This window comes from Salvelinus namaycush, chromosome 1, assembly GCF_016432855.1.
Source record: "Salvelinus namaycush isolate Seneca chromosome 1, SaNama_1.0, whole genome shotgun sequence".
NCBI classification, from domain to species: Eukaryota; Metazoa; Chordata; class Actinopteri; order Salmoniformes; family Salmonidae; genus Salvelinus; species Salvelinus namaycush.
The window spans coordinates 57,694,315-57,720,593 of record NC_052307.1 but is presented as its reverse complement, the minus strand read 5'-3'; the positions used below and the strand labels follow the sequence as shown (position 1 = coordinate 57,720,593).

Sequence of the window (26,279 nt, the reverse complement as noted above, 5' to 3'; positions counted from 1 at the left end):
GGCTCTGGCGGCTCCTGACTGGCTGGCGGCTCTGGCGGCTCCTGACTGGCTGGCGGCTCTGGCGGCTCCTGACTGACGGACGGCTCTAGCGGCTCCTGACTGACGGACGGCTCTAATGGCTCGGGACAGACGGGCGGCTCTAATGGCTCGTGGCAGACGGATGGCTCAGATGGCGCTGGGCAGACAGATGGCTCAGATGGCGCTGGGCAGACAGATGGCTCAGACGGCGCTGGGCAGACAGATGGCTCAGACGGCGCTGGGCAGACAGGCAGCTCAGACGGTGCTGGGCAGACGAGCAGTGCAGGCAGCTCAGACGGCGCTGGGCAGACGAGCAGTGCAGGCAGCTCAGACGGCGCTGGGCAGACGGCCGACTCTGACCTGCTGAGGCGCACAATAGGCCTGGTGCGTGGTGCCGGAACTGGTGGTACCGGACTGGAGACACGCACCTCAAGGCTAGTGCAGGGAGCAGGAACAGGGCACACTGGACTCTCGATGCGCACTATAGGCCTGGTGCGTGGTACCGGCATTGGAGGTACCGGGCTGAGGGCACGCACCTCAGGGCGAGTGCGAGGATTTTTTTTCTTTATTTATACTTTTGATACTTACGTAAGTATATTTAAAACCAAATACTTTTAGACATTTACTGAAATGGAATTTTACTGGTGACTTTCACTTTTACTGTAGTCATTGTCTATTAAGGTATCTTTACTTTTACTCAAGTATGACAATTGGGTACTTTTCCCACCACTGGTATATGCACAAAAATCCTTATCAAGATTATTTAAGAAGACGGAGTGTAAACACGAAAACGTCATCCTCTCACTGGTCCCAAGTAAGTTACATCAGTCTAAAGTTCTGCTAAGTAAGATAATACAGATGAGATTCCATAAAGCATAACATAAGCATAAAGATGTGTTACTCTTAATTTTAAATAGATGCTCCAATGTTAAATGACATACTGTAGCATAAGCAAATGCAAATGGATTTGGGCATAAAATAAGGAAAACATTCCTACATAGCAGAGGCTCTTAAAAATATCTCTTTTGAATTCCCATCTGAAATATGCTGCAACATCAAAGTGTGAGTGGGCGGGAAATTAAATGGCTCATAAAAAATAATAGTAGAGTTGATATCTTTGCTAATTGGGATCTATGGCATCTCGGTCAAAGGCCCTAAGTAGTGAGTCAGGGGAAACATTTTTAGCGGATAAAGAGAAATCATGTAGTGTAAAACATTTTGAGTTTCCCAGAAATTAATGTCTGGTAAAAGATAGATTGACTTCTACCACTATTACTGCTACTATTACAACTACTATTACTATTAAGTATGAACCAATAATATTGATAAATTATATTGAATTAGACTGGGAAATTGTGTCAATGTAATCCCAGTCCTGACACGAATATCAGAGGAACAGTAGGGCCTATGAGCATTAATGCATTATGTGCAGCACAGATGTTTAATAAGGAGGTCTAACAATTGAAAAACACAGACGTGTCCCTGAGTGTTTATTGAACCTGACCGTCCACTCTGACTAATAAAGCCCATTCCCTGAAGGCCTGAAGGCCTGACCAGTCTGTGTCTCTCTCTGTCAAGGCTGCAGCTTAATAGGCTTCTGAACACTAGAGGGCTCTCACTGTTACTCTGTTTCACTGAGACACTACACTGCAGACCTATTCTGCTAGTGCACAGGCCTATATCTCACATTAAACATGGAGCGCTCTATATCATAATCTACAGCGTTACCAGTAACAATGGAAGTTGTGGTTAAGTTAGCAGTGGCAGTAGTTTATCTGTTGTTTTACCCTTCAGCTACTGTTTCCATGCGACAATAGCTTTGCATGAAGCAAGAATGCAATACTATCCCTTGTGTGTTGCATTGTATGAGTACAGCGGCTATTTCATCCTTAGTCAAGCAAATAGAGTGCCCTTTCAGTGAAAACATACTCTATGACAATATAATTATGCATACACCTTTTGTTGTAGCCTGCTCATATTACCCACATCTAGGTTTTTCAAAGAAGACCATTTTTCTTTTGATAATAATTGTTTATGTTATTTTGATGAAGGACTTCAAGCAACACAATACAAGAAATCTTGTTTTCTCTCCATCATTTCAGCACCTCTGGCTGCAAATAATTGAGAGTGAGTAACCTTTCTTCTGAAGCAAACAGTGCTTTTAGTCAAAGGAAAGTGTTGCTTAGACATGAATAAGCATTTTAAGGAAATTGTCTGTATAAACACATTTCTACATGATCAGCTATAACTGAGGCAAAACACGGCAGTAAGCCCACATTATCGAAAATACAAATGTGTCCCTGGACATGGTTTCCATTAAATTAAAAAGTATAAGTATTTGGCTAAATGCATTTTCACCATACATGCTGCAAATTTACAAAGTACATTTCTCACAGCTTCTCGCGACTTATGTGTTTGGGTATCAGATGACCGTGCAGGCCTGCCTAAATGAATAGCGGGTTAATTGATATATTTAATTTCACTATTGGAATGGATGGGGGGAGGAAAACCCAACAACAAATGCTTTGTGAGCTCATATAACTGGATTGAAGCAACTAATTGAAGTCCATTTGTTTCTATTGCTTTGTTCGACTGAAGACAGTGTATGATACAGATACACTATATACACACAAGTATGTGGACACCCCTTCAAATTTGTGGATTTTCCTATTTCCACCATACCCATTGCTGACAGGTGTATAAAAACGAGCACACAACCATGCAATCTCCATAGACAAACTGGCAGTAGAATGGCCTTACTGAAGGGCTCAGTGACTTTCAACTTGGCACCATCATAGGATGCCACCATTCCAATAATTCAGTTAGTCAAATTTCTGCCCTGCTAGAGCTGCCCCGGGCAACTGTAAGTGCTGTTATTGTGAAGTGGAAATGTGGTAGGCCACACAAGCTCACAGTATGGGAAGCCGAGTGCTGAAGTGCGTAGCTCCTAAAAATTGTCTGTCCTCGGTTGCAACACTCACTACCAAGTTCCAAACTGCCTCAGGAAGCAACGTCAGGACAATAACTGTTTGTAGGGAGCTTCGTGAAATGGGTTTCCATGGCCGAGCAGCCGCACACAAGCCTTAGATCACCATGCACAATGCCAAGCATCAGCTGGAGTGGTGTAAAGCTCGCCGACATTCATTGGACTCTGGAGCAGTGGAAACACGTTCTCTGGAGTGATGAATCACGCTTTACCGTCTGGCAGTCCGACGGACGAATCTGGGTTTGGCGGATGCCAGGAGAACGCTACCTGCCCCACTGTATAGTGCCAACTGTAAAGGTTGGTGGAGGATGACTAATGTTCTGGGGCTGTTTTTCATAGTTCTAGCCAGGCCCCTTAATTCCAGTGAATAGAACGCTACAGCATACAATGACATTCTAGATGATTCGGTGCTTCCAAACAGGCCTAATCGCCCAACATCAGTGCCCCACCTCACTAACGCTCTTGAAGCAAGTCCAGAAAGCAATGTTTCAACATCTAGTGGAAAGCCTTCCCAGAAGAGTGGAGGCTGTTATAGCAGCAAAGGGGTCCAACTAATTAATTTCTATGATTTTGGGAATGAGATTTTCGACGAGCAGGTGTCCACATACTTTTGGTCATGTATTGTATATTTGAAACAATACTCTACCACCGACCCGACCATAAACGTTGTGTAGTGTCTGAGCGCGTGCATTAATTTCCGAGGCTGTTGACCTGTCTTCATCAGTCCAATGAGCGCGGCAAAAGGGGAGGCTCTTCACACCGAACATTTCTCCTCCATCTCCTCACTTTTCTAGTCAGCAAGCAAGCCTGTCGGAGCTACAATAAGTAGTGCCACTGCGGGGTTACTAAACTGTAAGGATTTCCACCGTGTCTTCACACTTTTTGTTATATTTTTTCATTTGTAAACGTCTCTCCTCGAATGAAAAGAGAAACGCAATTGCAATGTTTTTAATCCATTTTTTGAAACGGTAAAATGGTGCAAGCACAAGGATGCGAGATACTGTAGTAAGTAAGAAGGAAAATATATTAACAGGTGCATGAAAATGTTTGGGAAAGAACGGGGCTTTTGTTTGATCTTCTATTGCATGTTTGCATATCGTTCTGCATATCAAAACCACCCAGAGATTAGCTTGTGGATGAGGACAGCACAATGAGTCGAAAGAAAGGTTGACAAATGACCGGCTAACTATCTATGTGAAAACTATTTAGGAAGTGCAGCTTTCCAATGTCGTAGTCTATTTTCAGCTCCGTGTATTTTTCTCTCTCTTCGATGGATAGAAAAGGAAACTACATTTGTTGAATGCTTAACTTCCAGGCAGTGCAGTTGAGACGACGTGCTGTCCATTTGCAGTGAAGCGATAGTATGTAAGTAGTTTAACTTAGCAACTTGTCTTCGTTTTTTTTGTGGTTGCCAACCATTTCAAATGAATGAGAAAATCATACATTGTTGACCAGGCGTTATGTTGTCACTGGACATTTATTCTGAATTACTTATTGCCTACGTGTTGTAGTCTATTTTGTTTCTCGACGATGCAGGCTACGTGTAGGCTAGAACGGTAGTTGTAGCCCCACGTTACCTCATGTGGCGCTATCCACTCTGAGTGGTGCTGAAACCGGCCGGCAACGAGCTAATACGGCACCGGTCTTCATGTAATTCAATGAGGGTTTCAGTCATCATTAATAAGGATAATTTCAATGTTTGGATGTTTATGATGTTTCTATTCCTTTATTCCTTTATTCCAATAACAGCAAGTGAACGTGATTAGGCAGCAGTCATACAGATGCATTGTTAGGCTTCTGGGGTGAATAATTAACATAGCCATAGCATGTTTCAATGTAAACTTGCCATGTCGTTCACATTGAAACATGCTATGGCTATATATATATATATATATATGTATATATATGTGTGTATATATATATATATATGTGTGTATATATATATATATATATATATATATATATATATATATATATATATATATATATATATATATATATATATACACACATTCAACTGTAATAATCACGTTGACTATTTTCAATTATTATTTGGCACGGAGTATGTTGTCATGTTTTGCTTGGCACTAACAGTAGGTATTTGAAATCCATCCAGTTCATAGAGGGATTATGTCTGTCTACTGTCTGTGAAAAGTCGGTGTTTGCCTCAGCCTTGCTTTTATGCCTGACTGGTTTATCACAGTTTATTTGAGTAATATCTAATAGCTATGTCGTACACAGGCCTTTATCAAGAAATCCTTATAAACTCCAATGCTGTCACTGCTGTCTCTTGTCTTGAACAACTTTGATAGATAGAGAGACCGTTTTCGAGTGTGTGCATTTGCCCGTGGGATTTTACAATTATTTTATTAATGAGGAGAATGATTGGTCGTTTCCCATTTCATATTGTTTCATCTCAATTGACATAATGTGGAAGATTCCCTCATTGGTCTGTATAGGCTATTTAAAATCCTATGAATTCTATTATTGCAGGACTCAAATTGGCATCTGTATGCACATTGCAACATGCCACTCTTTTACTTTTTCTAGTAAATTAACATCAAGTTCTGTAGACATTTCTTGTATATTAGATTTAAGTACCATGAATGGTATATTTGTAAAACAGTTTATGTACCACAATGTTAACACTGATTTCTCTCCTTACAGCCAAAATAATAGTTGATTTTCATTCAATCACTGTTTGTATAGAAGTAGTAGATGAGTTGATAAGGAAGATTATATCATATTACTCCAGGCATGATCTCATCAGGGATATAAGTACTTACTGAAATAGAATACCTGCTCTGATCTTTTCAAGCCTCAATTACAGTTATATGTGGGACATTTGATTCATATGGCTAAGGTATTTGATGAAAAGCATATTAGTAAATGCCTTTTATCCAAAGTAATATGAAAACAATTATCATAACCAACATGTAATTGCTCAAAATCTTTCAAGGATAATCTCCAGAACATCAGATTAAAGATAGGCAATCTCATGTATCAGACTAGACCAGATGTATAAGACCAGAGACACAATAATTTACCCTACATTGTAGCAGTCTGATATGAGCACAGGATCACACAGGGCAATGCTTGCTGCTGCTTTATACCATTTGTAATGAAGAGGACTGACTCTTCAGCTCTTCCTGCTCCTGTCATTTTCTTTGATTAGTAAATGGTTGATTTCATTGTTATCATCCATTGATTATCATAAACTAACTCTAGTGATTGTTTGTATGAGTTAAATATTAAATATTGCTTTAAAAGTCAGGTACCACTGATCTAAAGTGAGGACCTTGATTTGCTCTCTCAGGTTCCTTCCTTTGAATACTGAAGTTGCCTTGTAATTTATACGATTAAAAGAGATCACCTCTGTTTTCTCCCTTTTAGATCGTTCGCACTGCTGGAACACCAAATGGATGGTGTATTGAGTAGGACATCCCCTCACCATTTGCAATGGAGGCAAATGAAGCCATGTGAGTGACCTTTATCGCACAATGAATTCAAGCTCTGACGCTCAAAGCAGGAAGAAGTAACATTTGTTCATCATCTAAGGGAGAGCTGTTGATCTTGGGAAAACAAGTGTCATAACAATGCCCAAACGGTCCGAGGAGATGCTGACAGACGTGTGGACTTCCTTGTTGCTTGTGTGGATTACGTGTGTTCCTTATACATCCATGACCCCCATCATCAGCCAGTCCAAAAGTTTACAAACTGGTTCCACTGCAATCCTACGTGGCCTCGTCGAAGGACAAAGAATACTTAGTCGAGCCAAGAGAGGATGGGTTTGGAATCAAATGTTTGTGTTGGAGGAGTTCTCTGGACCAGATCCAATTCTAGTTGGCAGGGTGAGTACTGTAATTGTCAGCTGTATATTAAGCTTGCTTATCGTGTAGAAACATTAATTCAGCCATTTAAATGCTCCACAATTTTTTTTCAACATTTTTGTGGGCTAGTTTTAGAGCTGGAGAGAGAGAGACAGACATTGGCCTGATCTCATGCAGGGTTTTGGAGAGAACAAATAAATCCACAGCTACCAAATTCTGCGCTGAGGATTTTTGTGTAGTGTCCCTGAAATATGGAATAACAGAGTGAAAATGAATAACTAATGATGCGTTACATTGCAGTGGATTGACCTACAGTACAGTAGAAATATCTTTTCATTGTTTTATTCTATCTTTTTCTTTTCTATTTTCGGTTTATCGTTCTTTTGTTGGCCAGGGTATTGGTTGTGGTTTTCCTTTGAAGTATTTGTCATAGGAACACAAGGATAAAAAGGGGGAATTTTTGCAACATTTCATTGTTGAGCATTTGAAAGAGCCCTATAATCCAAAGGATGAGGGACACCTGGTACCTGGCCTGTGTAGACGTGGCAGGGCCAAGGCTCAGGGCCCAGGGCCCAGTGAGGGTTGTTGACGAGGCAGGCCAAAGCAGCTTGTTCACAGCTCATTGCAAGAACGCACCTGGGGAGTCTCAACCTGGCAGCTACCACCTCTGACCATTACCCAACCACTCTGGCACATGCAACAGAATATGCCATCAAGGATAATATTTGACCCCACAGTAGCATGACTTACACATACCGTACTGCAGCTGTTTATCGATTTATTGATGAGGTTATTTCTTGCTGTATATTTTGTACCTTAATGCTTTCATGACATTTACTACTAGTAGTTGGGGGCATGCTGAAATGACAAGGCAGCTATTATATTGTTTGAATGATTGCTGCACCTATATCTCAATCCCTATCCCACCATTGCAATATGAAAAACACATAGTTTCATGTTCAATCATTGCCAAACATAACAGCGATAAAGAAGGAATTCATGCTGATCATAATTAATAGCACAATGGTACTATAAAGCAAGGGCTTCATGGTTAGGTAGAAGTCTCTAAATATTCATGAGGTGGAAAATGAAGCCCTACAGTACTGTCTGAAAGCCTAAAGTTTGGCAGGATGTCACCTAATTTAGCACTCTAACTTGATTTCTTTGGGGGATTATTGTCACATGGGTATATCAATAAATCACATGCTCCAAATACCATACAAACACAAAAATATAGATAAGTGCAGCATTCATATTTCACGAGTTTCAATTAAACAGCCTCTGTCGGATCCTCTAATGGCTCTTCGTAACCCTGTAATGATCTCCAAGGTGTATCTTTGAATTAGATTGATGCAGCTTTTGGCATGCATATAGAGTTGGTCACACTGCTGGAGAGAATTGCCAGGAGGGTTCACGGCAAATAAGGATAGCACTCAAATCTGTTTAGTTTTAGGTGTGCATGAAGCCTCTGTTCTTAGTCGGGGATTGTTTTAAGCATATTTAGCTGTTCTCACTCAAAATAATTAGCATGTGTAGGCTGAAGGACATTGCAAGGATTGTAGGAGTTAGTTTGGTTGAGGATGGATTTGTCTCGCATTTGAGAGACAGTGTTGATGAGTTGCATTATTATTCACAAGGTTAAGTACTCATGAGCATGGCTGGCAGAGCAAAGATAAATTCAATGTTGCAGTAAGATACAGGTGTAGGATCTTAATTTGATCACCCTGTTGTTGCAGGAAATGTCCTGCATAGCAAGAAATGCTAACCAGTAGTGTATTCAAGGTTTAAAAGGCTTATAACATTTTTTGATTTCCTCACGAAAAATGTATCAACCTCAACAAAAATGTCCATTAATTTTAATCCACACATTAAAACCTGTTGCTGCAGGATTATTTTCCTGCTGTGAGAAACTGGTCAAATTAAGATCCTACACCTGTATGATATCTCTCTCTTCCCCTCTCTCTCACTCTTACTCTGGCTCTCTCTTTCTCATGCTTAATTAAAAAATGAATCAAATGGAAGTGGGAGGTGTGATTCAGATCTCAGTTTTTCAGTGCAGCCTGTGGTTGTGGGTTGATTATTGAGGAACCCCAGGCCAAGATTAGACTCATTCCATCCTTTACATTTTATTGTGCGGCACTCTGATGTTTAATTATACATAGATCTCCTGTCTTTTCAGCGACCAAGATCCCCTTGAGTTCCTGCTGGCATTGGAAGGAGACTATTAGCATAAATGTAAAAGTGAGCGGTGTGGGAGTGTGAGATGGTCACAATGCGTGACAGCGTCATCCTTGCTGTTCTTTACAGCACCGCCATTCTGACATTGTGATTCACTGAGCTGGATCTGCGTTACCCTGTGTCACTCCCATTTGAAGGGAATGCAGTACCTGTAAAACTGAAGCTGACGAGACAGCTGTAAAAGCTTGTTGCTCCAATGTAGAAGTGGTGTGCGGGGGATTTTAAGATTAACCCTGACTGAGCAATGCCTCCAAAATAACGACTCATTAAGAGCAATGTGAGTGCAGGTGGGAGATTTGATTTGTAGAACGTCGTATTAACGCCATAAAGTGTATATTCTGGCATGACGTTTTCGTTTTTTTTTTGTTGTTGTAATTTTACTAAATCTTTCTCAGACTACTGTCTGAACTTCTCACAAATCCTAGTCTAAGCCAGGATAGTACGTTTTCATAATGACTTTTTCTACTTTTCATCCTTAGATTTAACTCTCTGTGAGTTTAACTCTCTGTGAGTTTAATCATTTAATGTTTAATGTTACAAATTGCACATTCATTTTAATCCACCAAACCAAACATTACACTGAAAGGAGAGCTAAATTAGATTCTGTTTGTAAAGTGTCAAATTGATTATAGTCTGTGTTACAGTGTGCTGTATCTCACATAGCACTGATGCAACTTTCATTTTCCTTTTCTTTTGATCTCATGTATTTGAATGTTTTTAAGAATGGATAAGAATGGACTCCATTGTGGTGCAGATGTATCCAAATGAAACAAATCCTGACTGATCCTGTTTCTTATTGTCCGATGCTTTTATCTCTGATACAATTGTATGTGTTTTGCACAAAGAGAATTGATAATAAGCCATTAATATTCAACAATTCATACTGAACTACAAGATTGTGAGGACTGACAGTAATAAAGAGATTGGGTTTGATTATTAATGCAGAAAATTAACATTTTATATATTTTTTTTTCGGAAGAAGATGTTTCCTTTTGCTGTGCAAAACAAGATATCTGAAACCATAAGATGGATAGCATGCAAGGCCTGCAAAAGTGTGGGCTTGGATATAGATCCCGTATCTCACATCCCTGCTACCTTTTCTTTGTTTAGCAACTGATTTGATTAATATCACCCATATTTTGATGCTAACTGTTTTATCCACAGCTTCTCACCATCACTATAATTTCGAAATATTGTCATAGAATATTTCACTAAGTGGCAATAACTCTTAGTGCACTGCTCCTCACAGGTGAAAATACACTCATCAGGTATCCAGTCAAGTCCAAGATGTTTGTTTATTCCATAAGAGTACCAAGGAGCTGACTGAAGTTATACTCCTATTCACCTGTCAGTTGGCTCTCTACTTCTGTATGATAGGGCTTGTAAAGTGAGAGGGACTCTTGAGTCCTGGAAAGCTTGTCCTCAGGGGCGATGGAGTGGGGGGTGACAGTGTTCAAGTTTCGTCGTATTCGACTTCAATAATGCGTGGCGGCAAGCTCTCTCTGGGCGTTGGTGCTGCTACAGACAACTTCCTCCTCAGAGCTTCCTGACGAGTGTTTTTTAGTAGATCAAATTTAGCCCTGCCAAAGTAAACTGTGATCTGAGAAGATCTCACGCGTTTCCCTGCATTTGCTTAGGTTAGGACGGAGTCAGTGCAGATTCTAGTGGATATCGAGCTTCGCCCTTGATTGAAGGCTTCGGAGTGGGAGTTAACACGAGTATTACTCCTCATTAATGAACGCTAATGTGGAGACCGAATTGATAGGTATTGGCTACAGAATCAGTCTAACTATAACGTTTATAACAAATATTTTCTCCTTGTATGTCTCTCTGCTGTGGGTTATCTTACTCTGTTACTGCTAGTATATATCATGGAGGCCTTTATATCATTGGAACATGAGCCCAGTCCCCCATTCCATTTCTACAGTGACTGTAATAAAACACCAGGCCCCAGCATTGAGTCTGATTGAGCTGTGGGATCACATTATTGCTTCCTTGGAAGAGGCTGACAGGTTGTCTATTGCTCTGTGTTGTCGTTTTGCTCCCCATTAACAAGGTGTATGTGTGTGGTGTGGAGGGGCACAGGGACAAAACCAAAAATGAGTAGGAAGTATAATCTAAAACACCACGGTCATGATATGAGTGCAATTGCAAAAGTCCCATTGCAATTGCTTTTGACCAGGTGTTGTATCATTAAAAATGCATACAATGCAGGATTTAAATAAATGCCTGCGTTCTATTTCTCTTCATGCTCCTTCTCTTGGTCTCTCTCTCTCTCTCTCTCTCTCTCTCTCTCTCTCTCTCTCTCTCTCTCTCTCTCTCTCTCTCTCTCTCTCTCTCTCTCTCTCTCTCTCTCTCTCTCTCTCTCTCTCTCTCTCTCTCTCTCTCTCTCTCTCTCTCTCTCTCTCTCTCTCTCTCTCTCTCTCTCTCTCTCTCTCTCTCTCTCTCTCTCTTCTCTCTCTCTCTCTCTCTCTCTCTCTCTCTCTCTCTCTCTCTCTCTTAAAATTCAAAATTCAAGCTGCTTTATTGGCATGAAAAACATTGTGTCAATATTGCCAAAGCAACAATGTATACAATATACATTGTAATAAAAAATTAAAAAATTAAACTATAACTAACTTATAACTAAATAACGGTATTTTACAAGTTTCGTTCTCTCTCTCTGTCTCTCTCTCTCTCTCTCTCTCTCTCTCTCTCTCTCTCTCTCTCTCTCTCTCTCTCTCTCTCTCTTTCTCTCTCTTTCTTTCTCTCTCTCTCTGTCTGTCTCTCGCTCGCTCTTTCTTTCTTTCTCTCTTTCTCTCTGTCTCTCGTTCTCAGATACACCACCATGCACACCTACACCTTGTTTCATGGCAATAACACTGAGATGGTGCCTGTGTAAATCACATACAGTACGTGCACATACACACACATACTCTATTTCCTCTCCCATTGTTACCTTTTGGCTGACTGTGAGATTGCACAATGAACAGCATGCATATATCGTCAGGCAAGATGTAGGAAGCAGGAGATGCCAAAATCCCTCAGACACAGTGATATATACTCTTAAGGTCATATATTATATAGAGTGAGACAATTGTTCCCTATACATGCATCAAATATTACAGTACATGCATACAGTGTCCAAGTCTGTTGCCACAGAAACCCTGACTATATGACAAGGTAGCCATTGTTCACACCAAGGTGCTGGGTTAGTGAGTGTATGATCAGATTCATACAGCTACTTATGGGTATTTTCAGGGTTTAGTGCAGATTCATAATAAATGGGTATTTTGTGATATAACCTTGGAAAGGCTTGCGGTGATTAGCGCTCCCATGTCAGTGTTAGCGAGCTGATATGTGGTATTAACCTCTCCTCTAGCGACTGCCGGCTCTGCTTCCTGCATCCTGGCCTCGGCTCGATCTGTAGATGTGGTATTGGTGCATTGAGCGGCTGAACGGAGTCGACTGGCAAAGTGCCGTGAACTCTGCTCAAACTAATAATTGGAATTAAGCAGTTCACCTCTAATGCTTTGCTTGTGCATTGCTTTGGCTAAATCATCTCTTTTTTGGGTTGCTCGCTTTTCCCCAACCCAAAAAGCCATTTGTTTAATCCTAACAGGCTTAATGCTTTCAGTCTCACAGTCTTTTATTGACATTCCATCATTCATTGTCTTCTAGATATGCCAGTTAACTAACCCCAATTATTCTGGGGATATTATACATGCACCGTATGTGTACCACTATAGAGAGCTCATTATGGAGACATGTTGGGATGTGACCTTTATGTCACCCTCTATGGGTGAATGTAATGTAGGCCCATATTCATTCAAGACATGCACTAAACATTGGGCAGACAGGATCAATTTGCCATAATTGAGGTTACAAATTATTCAAATCTGATTATTCAAATCTACGATTATAATGATCTAAAACCTTCTAATTGGCCTCTTGCAGTGATCGTGGGCAGCTAAGATACCCTTTGAGCCAGTAGATGTTTGGCTCAGCTCTCCATCTCTCTCCTATGGATGGCATCCTCAGCATGAGTAGCTGCAGGCAGCACAGCTTATCCCTGTGCCTCTACCCCCATACATAGCCCAGGAGCAAAACTGGGACTACAAAGTAATCTTGTTAAGAATGGATGTTGTTATTGTGCATTTGGCTTCATGGTTAGCTAGGAGCACATGTGGGCTGCCGGAAGAAGACAATGGGAAGGGGTGGGAGGAAAGCCTATTTCTGGAATTTTCTAAGATGACAGAATCCACCCCCTTCCCCCTCGCACGTCACCCTCGTGGACCAAAATAACAACAAAGCTGAAATCAACAATGGCGCTGACATTTGTTTGAAGACCCATTTCTTTACCAATCTCCACTAGCGAAGGTGATGATTGTCATAGCAGAGTGAAAGGGGGAAAAAAGGTGCTAACCTTAGACACTGTTTTGTAGCTATTATGGTGAGTTGAGCGGGAAAACTTGTAAAAGAACGTATCCATGGAGAATCAACGGCCCAGGCGTTTCTCAGTGACACTTCCTCAGCCAACAGACTGTGCCTCTGACCTTTATCACAAATGAATTATTTCTGTGTAATGATCCTTTTTGCAAAAAGAAAGAAATAGCTGAAATAATTGCTGAAAGAATAAAACACCTTAAAAAAGGGCAACCTAGTAGACTTTCTGAACAACCCAGTGCACGTACAAACTCATATCCTCTGAAAATGTGTTTGGCTGTATCTCCATGGTGTCCATGAATCAACAGCAAAGCCTTACAAATAAAGATTTAAAGTCCAACATATAGAAAGGATCTACTGGCAGGTAGTAGTGGCAATGCAGTGAAACGTGTGAAACCCATGGATATACAATATTTGCAGATTTTTCCGTTCTTTCTCGCTTTTCTTTTGGATGACCGGGTGGGGGGTGGGTGTGTGCATGAAAAATTCAGAACGTTGTAATATAAAATCCAGATCAGTCATGAATGCTTAATGGAAATCAGGACTGAACATGTAGGGTTTTGGAATAGTGCTCAAAGAGGGATGGCTTTCTTTGTTAGCCGCCAATTGTGTTGGTAATGGGCTTCTGTTTTAGACACACACATGCCGTTATACAGCATCTCTTCGCTGTATTGTGTTGTTCAGACATGTGCCTTTGGCTGATAGTAAGCAAGAGGGATGGGAGGAATACGAGTAAGCCAACAATTGTGTGAAAAGCTATGACTTGCAGTACAGTGAAATGCGTTATTCTTGGGGCGTAGCTATAATGGTATATCATCAGTTTGGTTATGCAACTGAAAAGGACATGTATGATAGTGTTCATAGAGATTCACAAGATAAGTCTGAAAATCGGTTTGTATCTTTCCTCACTCTCTACCGTTCTATCGTACAATGGACAGTTACGATATGCATATTTTTGTTTTGTTATCAATAGTAGAGGGTCCAATGATCAAATGTAAAAAAAAAAAAATTAAAGTCTTTTGACATTACTGTCCATGTGGACTGATGTTTAACTTGAGCCCCATATCCCGAGCTCATCTGGTTACCCTGGAACTCAGAACAAACATCAAGGAGTTCACCTGCTCCACCACATTTGTGAGAAATGGCACTACCTCATGTGCATGATCATTTAAATAGCACAACCAATGTCAATTACAGATACATATTTTGGGAACTACTCACATTGTAGATGTATGATGTTTATTGATCATTGACCTATGAGGAACAGGTACCTGGGGAAGCAGTACCTATATTTACAGTTGCTGTGATAGTTTCATCACTTCATATCTTCATTGATCTTAAAATGTATCACTCACTCATAGGGGATGACCTAGCAAACCTGTAACGGTGTTCCTCCTCCTCTTCATCCGAAGAGGAGGAGCATGGATTGAACCAAGGCGCAGCGTTGTGAAATGACATAATTTATTAAACAAGACGAAAAAACGAACTACACTTGAATAATTAACAAAACAAATAAACGATGTAGACAGACCTGGACGACGAACTTACATGAAACACGAAGAACGCAATAACAGGAAAACTGACTACACAAAAACCGAACGAACAAACATACCGAGAACAGTCCCGTGTGGCGTAACATACAGACACTGACACAGGAGACAACCACCCACAACAAACAGTGTGAAAACACCTACCTTAATATGACTCTCAGAGGAAATGAAAAACACCTGCCTCTAATTGAGAGCCATATTAGGTACCCATTAACCAACATAGAAACAGAAAACATAGACTGCCCACCCGAATTCACGTCCTGACCAACTAACACATACAAAAACTAACAGAAAACAGGTCAGGAACGTGACATAACCCCCCCCTTAAGGTGCGAACTCCGGGCGCACCAGCACAAAGTCTAGGGGAGGGTCTGGGTGGGCATCTGACCACGGTGGTGGTTCAGGCTCAGGGCGAGATCCCCACCCCACCATAGTCAATCCCAGCTTACATCTCCCCCTTAGAATGACCACCCTCTTTCTCCACCCACCTAATATAAGGGGCAACACCAAGACAAGGTAGCTCAGGACAGCGAGGTAGGTCGAGATAGAGAGGTAGCTCAGGATAGAGAGGTAGCTCAGGATAGAGGGGCAACTCCGGACTGAAAGGCAGCTCCGGACAGAGAGACAGCTCTGGACTGAGGGGCAGTTCTGGATTACTGGCAGCTCCGGGCTGGCTGACGGCTCTGGACGCTCATGGCTGGCTGACGGCTCTGGACGCTCATGGCTGGCTGACGGCTCTGGACGCTCATGGCTGGCTGACGGCTCTGGACGCTCATGGCTGGCTGACGGCTCTGGACGCTCATGGTTCACTGGCGGCTCTGGACGCTCATGGCTCACTGGCGGCTCTGGCAGATCCTGTCTGGTTGGCGGCTCTGGCAGATCCTGTCTGGTTGGCGGCTCTGGCAGATCCTGTCTGGTTGGCGGCTCTGGCAGATCCTGTCTGGTTGGCGGCTCTGGCAGATCCTGTCTGGTTGGCGGCTCTGGCAGATCCTGACTGACGAATGGCTCTAGCGGCTCCTGACTGACTAACGGCTCTGACGGCTCGGGACAGACGGGCGGCTCTAATGGCTCGGGACAGACGGATGGCTCAGACGGCGCTGGGGAGACGGATGGCTCAGACGGCGCTGGGGAGACGGATGGCTCAGATGGCGCTGAGGAGACGGATGGCTCAGATGGCGCTGCGGAGACGGATGGCTCAGATGGCGCTGCAGAGACGGATGGCTCAGACTGATCCTGTCTGGCGGAAGGCTTTGGCTGCTCCTGTCTAGCGGAAGGCTCTAGCGGCTCCTGTCTGGCGGAAGGCTCTAGCGGCTCCTGTCTGGCGGAAGGCTCTGTAGGCTCATGGCAGACGGGCGGCTTTGCAGGCTCAATACAGACGGGCAGTTCATGCGGCGCTTGGCAGACGGACAGTTCAGGCGCCGTTGGGCAGACGGCAGACTCTGGCCGGCTGAAACGCACTGTAGGCCTGGTGCGTGGTGCCGAAACTGGAGGCACCGGACTGGAGACACGCACTTCAAGCCTAGTGCGGGGAGCAGGGACAGGGCACACTGACCTCTCGAAGCGCACTATAGGCCTGGTGCGTGGTGCCGGCACTGGTGGCACCGGGCTGAGTGCACGCACATCAGGACGAGTACGGGGAGAAGGAACAGTGCGTACAGGGCTCTGGAGACGCACAGGAGGCTTAGTGCGTGGTGCCGGAACTGGAGGCACTGGGCTGGAGACACGCACCATAGGGAGAGTGCGTGGAGGAGGAACAGGGCTCTGGAGACGCACTGGAAGCCTGGTGCGTAGTGTAGGCACTGGTGGTACTGGGCTGGGGCGGGGAGGTAGCGCCGGTAATACCGGACCGTGCAAGCGTACTGGCTCCCTTGAGCATTGAGCCTGCCCAACCTTACCTGGTTGAATGCTCCCCATCGCCCGACCAGTGCGGGGAGGTGGAATAACCCGCACCGGGCTATGTAGGCGAACCGGGGACACCATGCGTAAGGCTGGTGCCATGTATGCCGGCCCGAGGAGACGCACTGGAGACCAGACGCGTTGAGCCGGCATCATGGCACCTGGCTCAATGCCCAATCTAGCCCTACCAGTGCGGGGAGGTGGAATAACCCGCACCGGGCTATGCACACGTACAGGAGACACCGTGCGCTCTACTGCGTAACACGGCGTCTGCCCGTACTCCCGCTCTCCACGGTTAGCCTGGGAAGTGGGCGCAGGTCTCCTACCTGCCCTTGGCCCACTACCTCTTAGCCCCCCCCCCCCAATAAATTTTTGGGGTTTCTTCACGGGCTTCCGTGCTAGCCGCGTACCTTCATAAATCCGGTCTCTCTCTCCCGTTGCCTCCGCTCTCCTAATCGCCTCCAGCTGTTCCCATGGAAGGCGATCTCTTCCAGCTCGGATCTCCTCCCATGTGTAGCAACCTTTTCCATTCAACACGTCCTCCCATGTCCACTGCTCGAACTCAAGCTGCTTGGTTCTGGATCGGTGGGTGGTTCTGTAACGGTGTTCCTCCTCCTCTTCATCCGAAGAGGAGGAGCATGGATTGAACCAAGGCGCAGCGTTGTGAAATGACATAATTTATTAAACAAGACGAAAAAACGAACTACACTTGAATAATTAACAAAACAAATAAACGATGTAGACAGACCTGGACGACGAACTTACATGAAACACGAAGAACGCAATAACAGGAAAACTGACTACACAAAAACCGAACAAACATACCGAGAACAGTCCCGTGTGGCGTAACATACTGACACAGGAGACAACCACCCACAACAAACAGTGTGAAAACACCTACCTTAATATGACTCTCAATCAGAGGAAATGAAAAACACCTGCCTCTAATTGAGAGCCATATTAGGTACCCATTAACCAACATAGAAACAGAAAACATAGACTGCCCACCCAAATTCACGTCCTGACCAACTAACACATACAAAAACTAGCAGAAAACAGGTCAGGAACGTGACAAAACCAAGTGCAACCTCTGGATTGATGCTGCCACACAGCACTGAATTTCTCACTATTTGTATATTCCCCTACCTGGTGATGTTTGCTGAATCACAGTAGCCTGTATCCCCACTGCTAAAATGTGCCATGTTTATCAATGTTTTCTTGCATGCAAAAAAAGAATGTCATGTTTTCTTATCTCCCATTTATAGAGGTACACAGTGTGGGCTGTGAAAATGCTAATGCTAGGGGTGTTTCCATGTTGATGACCTTTTCTTTTTGTTGATGCACAATGTTTTCATAAATAGCGTACTGATATCCCAGGCTGTGTAATTACTGCACTACAACACATGGAGCCTCTTTATTAGTTTTCTGACAATGGCCTGCCTCGTCACAGCCGGCGGGTAGGAAACTCACTCCTGTTGTCTTGTATATACAAAGATGATTCCCCGTATGCCGTCCTCTCTTCACACAGTTTCTATTGCTTTTGATTAAGCTATTGCTTAAAGATGCATCTTCAGTGGGACATATTCAGCCTAGATTTAGGTTCACTTTAAGGCTGTTGAGTTACATATCTTCGTCTTATTTCATTAATAAGGGCAAAATGGAACATGTGTGCGTTGCAATAATACAGCTCTAGCACTACATCTGATTTATATCGAGTAGGATAAAAGCAAAGCCAATTAACACGGAGATTATGACTAGCTGACAATGGCTGTTGTATTATTCATGTTCATTTCTGTTCTTTTCATTTAATCATGGCAATGATGTTCAGACATTAAAATATGAATTCAATAACCTTTTCAGCAATGTACTTAGTGAGAGATACTAATTTCAAGGTAGCCTGCTCATCAACGGACTGAACAGTTTCATCTCATCACATCTGAAAGGTCGGACTTTTGAAGAATCGGGATGAGTCTTTTGGATTGGATTATCAAACATTTACAATGCAAGAGCAAGGAGATTCCATCCTTTGTTGCATCACTAGTAGCAAGGATGCTGCATTCCGAAAAGGTCTGTGCATATGTAATTGAATCCCACTCTGTCTGCACTAGCTTTGCACTTGTCGATAAGGATCACGCTCCACAGGTTCGGCTCTTGGGATTAGGGCAGAGGCGTTTGATCTGAGAAAGGAGAGGAAAACGGATTGCATAAAATCACAACTCCACTGAAACCGTTTTGAAAAAGGCTATGTCAGCTGATTGAGGGTATTGTTACATGCTCAGCCCTTGACTTAGCCTAGCTTATTGTGTCCTCAGGATACCTTTGTCAACAATTAGCTCATACAATGGTGATACAGTGCTAAATCTTTCTTTTTGCTCTATCCACATACACCCACACACACCTCAGCACACTTTTCCAAACAAAAGAAACAGTGTTGCTCAAATCACGTTGGCCCAACCAACACAGCATGTCTCATCACACCGGAAAGTTAACTTGACTTTTATCTTACGAGCTGTGGTCGGCCTGGCAGATAACGGCATGCCCAGAAGTGCCTTGGATCAGCTATCTGGGTCCCCTGTGCCCGACTGGGATCAACACAGTAAAGGGGCTGGATGTGCCAGTTACGGAACATAATTACTACTAATGACCATTAGGAGTTCAGTTTTCACCCTCCAGGGGTTGGAGAAAGGGCTTTCGTCTTATCAGTTGATTAGAGCAAATAGAGGGGCCGGATCCTGCATGTTAAGTAAACGGGGGCTAAAATGTGTTGCATTATCTGGGGAAGACTAATGGAGCAGCTAAGAGTCCATCTCCCACTAATGTATGCCACACATACGGAACTGCTTACAAGAGTGATCAAATCTGGACACATTTGTTCCCCACATAAATTACACCCTAACATACGTTTCAGGCTTTTGACATTTCTCCAAATTCACTCTGTAGACCTTTGTTTTTCTCTGTTGTAGCACCTTGGATTTTTAGCACTCGCATTCAAATGTTGATGGCACTGATGTTGGTTTTCCTCCTGCTAGATTCATTTGCATATGTAAATGAACAATTGATATGGATCTTCCACTCTCAGATGAACATTTTGCATAGCAAATTGCCAAGCAAGTAATTACTTATTGACAGACTCATATTTTGGAGGAAATTATAACATGAGGTGGAAACGGGGCCAAGTTGAAAACCTCTGCTTAATCAATAGGTGGACATGAGTTGAGAGAGAGAGAGCACTGCCAATCAAGACTGAATAATTCACTTTGTGCTGCTTCAGATTCACCTCGTGTTGAGACTCATCATCATTATCAACATCCCGTCCACCTTCAACTGCAGGCCAAAGTTGGTTGGTAACACTGTTTCACTAAAGTAAAGTACATTTTTTATCCTGAAGATAGTCCACCTTCTAACATGCATACAATCTTTATGAACAGTTGAGAAGAAAATGTGGGAGAAGAAAATGTGCACAAAATAATGTTTGTTTTATTCACCAATGTCCTAAGGCATGTTTGCCAGGCTCACATATCCAATCTGGTGATGGCTGGACTCCAAGGCAACTCTAACCAACCAAATGCACCATGTAACCTTAACACGATGACCCCCTGTGACCTTGAACATTGGGAGTCACATAGGTCAATAAGCAATTAGTATCGCTTTGGCCAGGCACTTAGAATTGTGACTGTGAACATTAGATCCGTTGTAATTATCCCATTCATAATCCTCCATCAATAATAATATTTCCTTTGTCTGCATCAGCCTTAATTGCAAAATATTTCCAATGTGTTTGTATCAGCCCTATTCCCCCTTTAATATCATCCTTCCCGCGAGAGTGGCACCATGAGGAAAGAAAGAGAAGAAAAATCTGTACAGCTGAGCTTTCTACCAAGTAATCGAATCCCTCAAAAATGGTTTCATTTTTCTTCATTTCTCTGGCACCACAGGACCTTTAAACAGACCTATGCACCAAAAGAAGGCACCATAGAACACAATTATAATTCCAATATAGTGGTGTAGAGAAAATGTAAACAGATAGCTGGCTGCAAAGCTTGTCCTCCTATTTCCCCAAGAGACTGGTAATAAAGTAGAACAGATGTAACAGTCGAAAGAGCTTTATACCTCTGTCCTTTTCTTGCTCCAGAAATTGAAAACTGTGGGCCAGTCAGATGCTAGGAGAAGAAGGGATACTCTAGATTTATGGGAGAGGGGATTTTGCCATGGGCGTTAATGCGGTTTGTAAATAGAATATAATGTATGAGTATAAATCGTGTTCTCCAAAGCTGACATGCCTGCTTTCCCATACAATACGTCTCTATGTTTTGTCACAGGCTTAATTTCAAAGTGGTTAACTGCCAGACTCTGAGGGGAAAATAAACAAACACAGTCCCCCCAGATAGCTGAACAAGTGCAAATTGGAGGAAAACTTTGATTTATAGAGTGCTTGTTGTATATTGGCAAATCTGAAATTCTCCAGGCAAGATATGTTTATCCCCATCCATTTTGTCACAATATTCTGTTTGTTGCATTCTGTCTTGGGGCAGAATTTGTTTTATGTCTGATTTAGTTTTCTTGTTTATACCCCAATCCTTACGATGCACAAACACTAGTGAGCTGCTTATCATCATTGGCTGACTGTGGTTACAACTGTTGTATTAATGACTAGTGGTGAAAGTTATGGAAGGCATACAATTAGTGCCTCAGGACAAATCATTGTTTTTGTCTTCGTGTTCAATGACCAGAAAAGTATATCTGAAAACAAATATTGCTAATGTTAATGTTAATTATAGTGTCTTTGCACAGTTACAGCTCTTTGCATATTTAATTGGAGCGGAAATGCCTCTGCATTTGTGGATGGGTAGAATATAGAAGATAAAACCTGTCAAATAATAAAAGTATCCTCTAAGGAAGCATTGTGTTATGAGCCATTCGTCACCATGAGCAGAAAGTGTCCCTTTAAAATATGAATGCCAATTAGCAAAAACAAGTTCCATCCCCCAAACACATTAATTAGTCAATAGTTTTTGTTTATTTCCTTCTCGATTCACTTGTTGTTTTGTGGTAGTAATTAACAATAGTGTTGAGGAAAACACATTTCGGGATACCCTGCTACTGATGAATTACCCTGCTACTGATGCCTTGGGATTCATTTCCGGCTCAGACCATGTAGGCTATATGATCTACTGTCCTGACCTTTAGCATATGAATCCAATCTTGTGGAGTTAGTCACTTAGCCTGGGAGAAGGCTTCTGCAGGCAGTTAAAGTGACGATCCCAACTGGCCTAGCCCTTTGATGTGTGTAAATCAGGGAGCTAGGTCGGGCCAGGCACTCTGGCAAGCAGCTCTGGGAATGCCAGGCAGTGTGACTTCACTGTCTGAGAGGACTAGCAAGCCACTGAAGAACAAGTCATCCGTCTGCTCTGACACTGACACTGTAAAAGTTGTCCTCAGGCAAGGACTCCCTCTGTACAGCATGAGGAGTAGGTGTTAGCGGGAAAGTCTCATGGGCTCTCTCTTTTCCTCTATTTTTCTCACAAACACACTCTCGCTCTCTCACACACACACACACACACACACACACACACACACACACACACACACACACACACACACACACACACACACACACACACACACACACACACACACACACACACACACACTGGTACATAGAGTAGTGGCTATGAAGACGAGGTTAGTCTAGCACCATCTGCCATATACAGCAAGCTCAGAAAAAAACAATCAATTTTCAACAAATCATTGCAGATTTTGTGAGTGTATTTGTTGATTTGTTGTCAGGGGAATTTATATATTGACTTCTGATCATCTGATTAGGATATGATGAGATTTGCCCCATTGTGACTTCAACTAAATTGACTGTATCTATTGTATATCATGTATTATAGCTATGCCTCATGTAGGTACCAGAAACCTATTGGTTTCCAATTTGTGACTGAATTATCCCTGTTTGTTTGCTAGTTTTCTTTCTACCAGCTTGTCCCCTTGAATAGAAGTTGTATTATGTTGTGATCCCTCCAATAACAAGCTGTTTGAGGTCTAGCTGGTGCCCCAGTTAGAGAAGGGCATGAAGTTACTGTAAGTTAGTTTAATGGCGGGCGCCTGGTAACCATTCATGGTCATGAAAAGGCTGTGTTGAACAATGGCTAATCAAAAGCTCCACAGTATGAGTGACAGAATCAAAGTGGATCTGCATACTGGGGGAATTCTCCAACTTTCTGATTCTCTGCAATTAAGTCTGTTTGGGGAAAGGGAAAAAAATGCGGTGAGGATTTCTTTCACCAGGCACAAACAACACGAGCACTTCTCAATTCTTCTGTGGTGCTTGTGTACATTATTCTCAACCCCTGGAGAGCAAGGAGTTGAGAGAATTAAAAATGAAAAGAGGGAACTAAAGGGTGGGGAGAGGGAAAAATACAATATTTTCACACCATTATTGTTGCAGAGAGAGAATTTTTACAGCAGGAACAATGTTAGACACATTATACACCGCTCAAAGAAACGCTGTTCTTCCTCTATTATGACCACAACAGACCCCAAATAAGAGCTAGTTTTTGACCTAAAATACTTGGAATTGATCGTTTCTGGCTTTAAAATGTCTTGGAAGAAGTATCTCTATATTTCCATTAATTTGCTCTAAATGTAACAAAATATGGCATTTAACTATTCTTATCTCTCCCTCTATATACAACTCCATATGTGTTTTTTTATCTACCCACACAGGTATTTCAGGTCAATAGATTTCACCACCCCATTTCTGTGTATGTAAGCATTTTTGTAAGCATCTGGAGCGACTAAATGGATATTGGAACCTGTTATAGAAGCCAGAGGAGCATTGGACAATGGTGAGATTGATGAGTGTTTGGGTGCTTTCCCTGTGACCCTTTCGCATCTGGCAGGAACAGAGTAAGGCAGGTGTGACAGCCAGAATCCATCTCCCAGTCAGGGGTAATAGGGAGGGGCACTCATACAGGGACGACCCCCTCCCCCTTCCTGTTATAGCCACCATTCCAGGAAGGACTCTATTTGCTTCAGTATCTTCCAGTAGGCTATTGGTCTGCTCTCTTATATGATCAGGACAACTTATGGCATTTTTTCTGACACGTTTGCTCTGCACAAGACTGTAGCTTTCAAGTAACTACACTAATTCCATAGTGTAGTAAAATATACACTACATGGGCAAAGTATGTGAACATCTCCTCGTCGAACATCTCATTGCAAAATCATGGGCATTAATATGAAGTTGGTCCCCCTTTGCTGCTAAACCAGCTTCCACTCTTCTGGGAAGGCTTTCCACTAGGTGTTGGAACATTGCTGCGGGGACTTGCTTCCATTCAGCCACAAGAGCATTAGTGAGGTCGGGCACTGATGTTGGGCGATTCGGCCTGGCTCGCAGTCGCCGTCCCAAAGATGATTGATGGGGTTTAGGTCAGGGCTCTTTGCAAGCCAGTCAGATTCTTCCACACCGATCTCAACAAACCAATTCTGTATGGAACTCACTTTGTGCACGGGGGCATTGTCATGCTGAAACAGGAAAGGGCCTTCCTCAAACTGTTGCTACAAAGTTGGAAGCACAAAATTGTCTAGAATTTCATTGCATGCTGTAGCATTAAGAATCCCCTTCACTGGAACTAAGGGGCCGAGCCCGAACCATGATAAACAGCCCCAGACCATTATTCCTCCTCCACCAAACATTACAGTTGGCACTATCCATTTGGGCAGATAGCATTCTCCTGGCATCCGCCAAATCCAGATTCGTCCGTCGAACTGCCAGATGATGAAGCGTGAGTCATCACTCCAGAGAACGTGTTTCTACTGCTCCAGAGTCCAATGGCAGCGAGCTTTACACCACTCCAGCCGACGCTTGGCATTGTGCATGGTGTTCTCAGGCTTGTATGCAGCTGCTCGGCCATGGAAACTCATTTCATGAAGCTCCTGACAAACAGTTCTTGTGCTGACATTGCTTCCAGAGGTAGTTTGGAACTTGGTAGTGAGTGATGCATCGGAGGACAGACGATTTTTACGCGCTACGTGCTTCAGCACTCGACGACCACATTCTGTGAGCTTGTGTGAAATACCACTTTGCGGCTGAGCCGTTGTTGCTCCTAGACGTTTGACTTGTTGGAAAGGTGGCATCTTATGATGGTGCCACGTTGAAAGTCACTGACCTTTTCAGTATGGGCCATTCTACTGCCAATGTTTTTCTATGGCTGTGTGCTCGATTGTATACACCTGTCAGCAACGGGTGTGGCTGAAATAGCCGAATGCACTCATTTGAAGGGGTGTCCACATACTTTTGGTGACGTAGTATATTTGCATGAATATGTTATAAGGTAATGCATGTATATTCTGAAATGTACTGTACTGTACTTTATCCCAAGATAACACTACAAGACAAGCTCTGTTTCATAGGGTATTTTCAGCATATCACATTTAAGTTATTTAATACTGTAGTAGGGAAAGTGACTAAATGCAGTCATGCAGAGTCTCTCTCTTGGAGATAAAAGCATCTCTATGCCGTGTGGCCGAGCAGCATTGTTTGAGTGCGTATCTCCGGAGCCCTGGAGTGTAGCCCTGTCAGTGGCATGGAAAATCCCTTTGTGGCTCAGCTCTGATGTAAATCACAGGTAAGGGGAATCTGAGCCTGGCTGATGTACGGTACCAGCAGTGTGCCGTGAAATCTCTGTTGACATTACCCATAGGCAATTCCAGACAGAGAGAGAAAAAAGACACATGAACAATTCAAAAAGTCAGTTTTGACTCCTGTCTCTTCTACTATGGAACTGTATTTTCAGCACTAAGGATACCATCCCTGACAGTAACTAGTTATAAAAATAACTAATTTAACTGCTCGTTCTTACATTTACAATACCACAAAGACCTATCCTGTTTTCTTATTTTTTCTTGGGTAACCTTTAAACAGACTAAGATATTTTCCAGATTTGATGGGGAGAGAAAAATAGAAAACTTTCAAATGAAGTGAGGTTGCTAGGATGAGTTACATGAAGCCGTTTCCATGTGTCATTGGCACCGTAGGGAGAAATAAATTACTCTCTTTCTGTAGCATATAACAATATTTAGTTGAATTTATCTTGAGTGAAGTCTTGGCCTAAAATGGGAGCACTTTATATGAATGTTCAGGACCTTGTCTGTTATTTTGCTACATTCTTTTGAGTGGTGCAGTGTGATGTAAAAGGTCCGCCGTTTTGCCATGGGATAAAGTTATGTAATCCTGCGTATTTTGTCTCAAGTGACAGAGCATTGTGAACTGTGTCTCAGAGCTACAATGATAATGCACTTTAGATGGCTGAGTTTCTAAAGAAAGAAAAA

At 42.8% G+C, this 26,279-nt stretch overlaps 1 protein-coding gene across 1 annotated transcript in view; it reads left to right on the top strand.

The window, feature by feature from the left end:
• The first annotated feature begins 6,600 nt into the window (after positions 1–6,600).
• The window catches only part of LOC120055959 (cadherin-8-like), a 78,628-nt gene continuing 58,949 nt past the window's right edge, over positions 6,601–26,279 (top strand). Inside the window, exon 1 of the mRNA XM_039004039.1 lies at positions 6,601–6,855. Coding sequence (XP_038859967.1) covers positions 6,601–6,855 — 255 coding nt within the window. The remainder of the gene's footprint in view (positions 6,856–26,279) is intronic.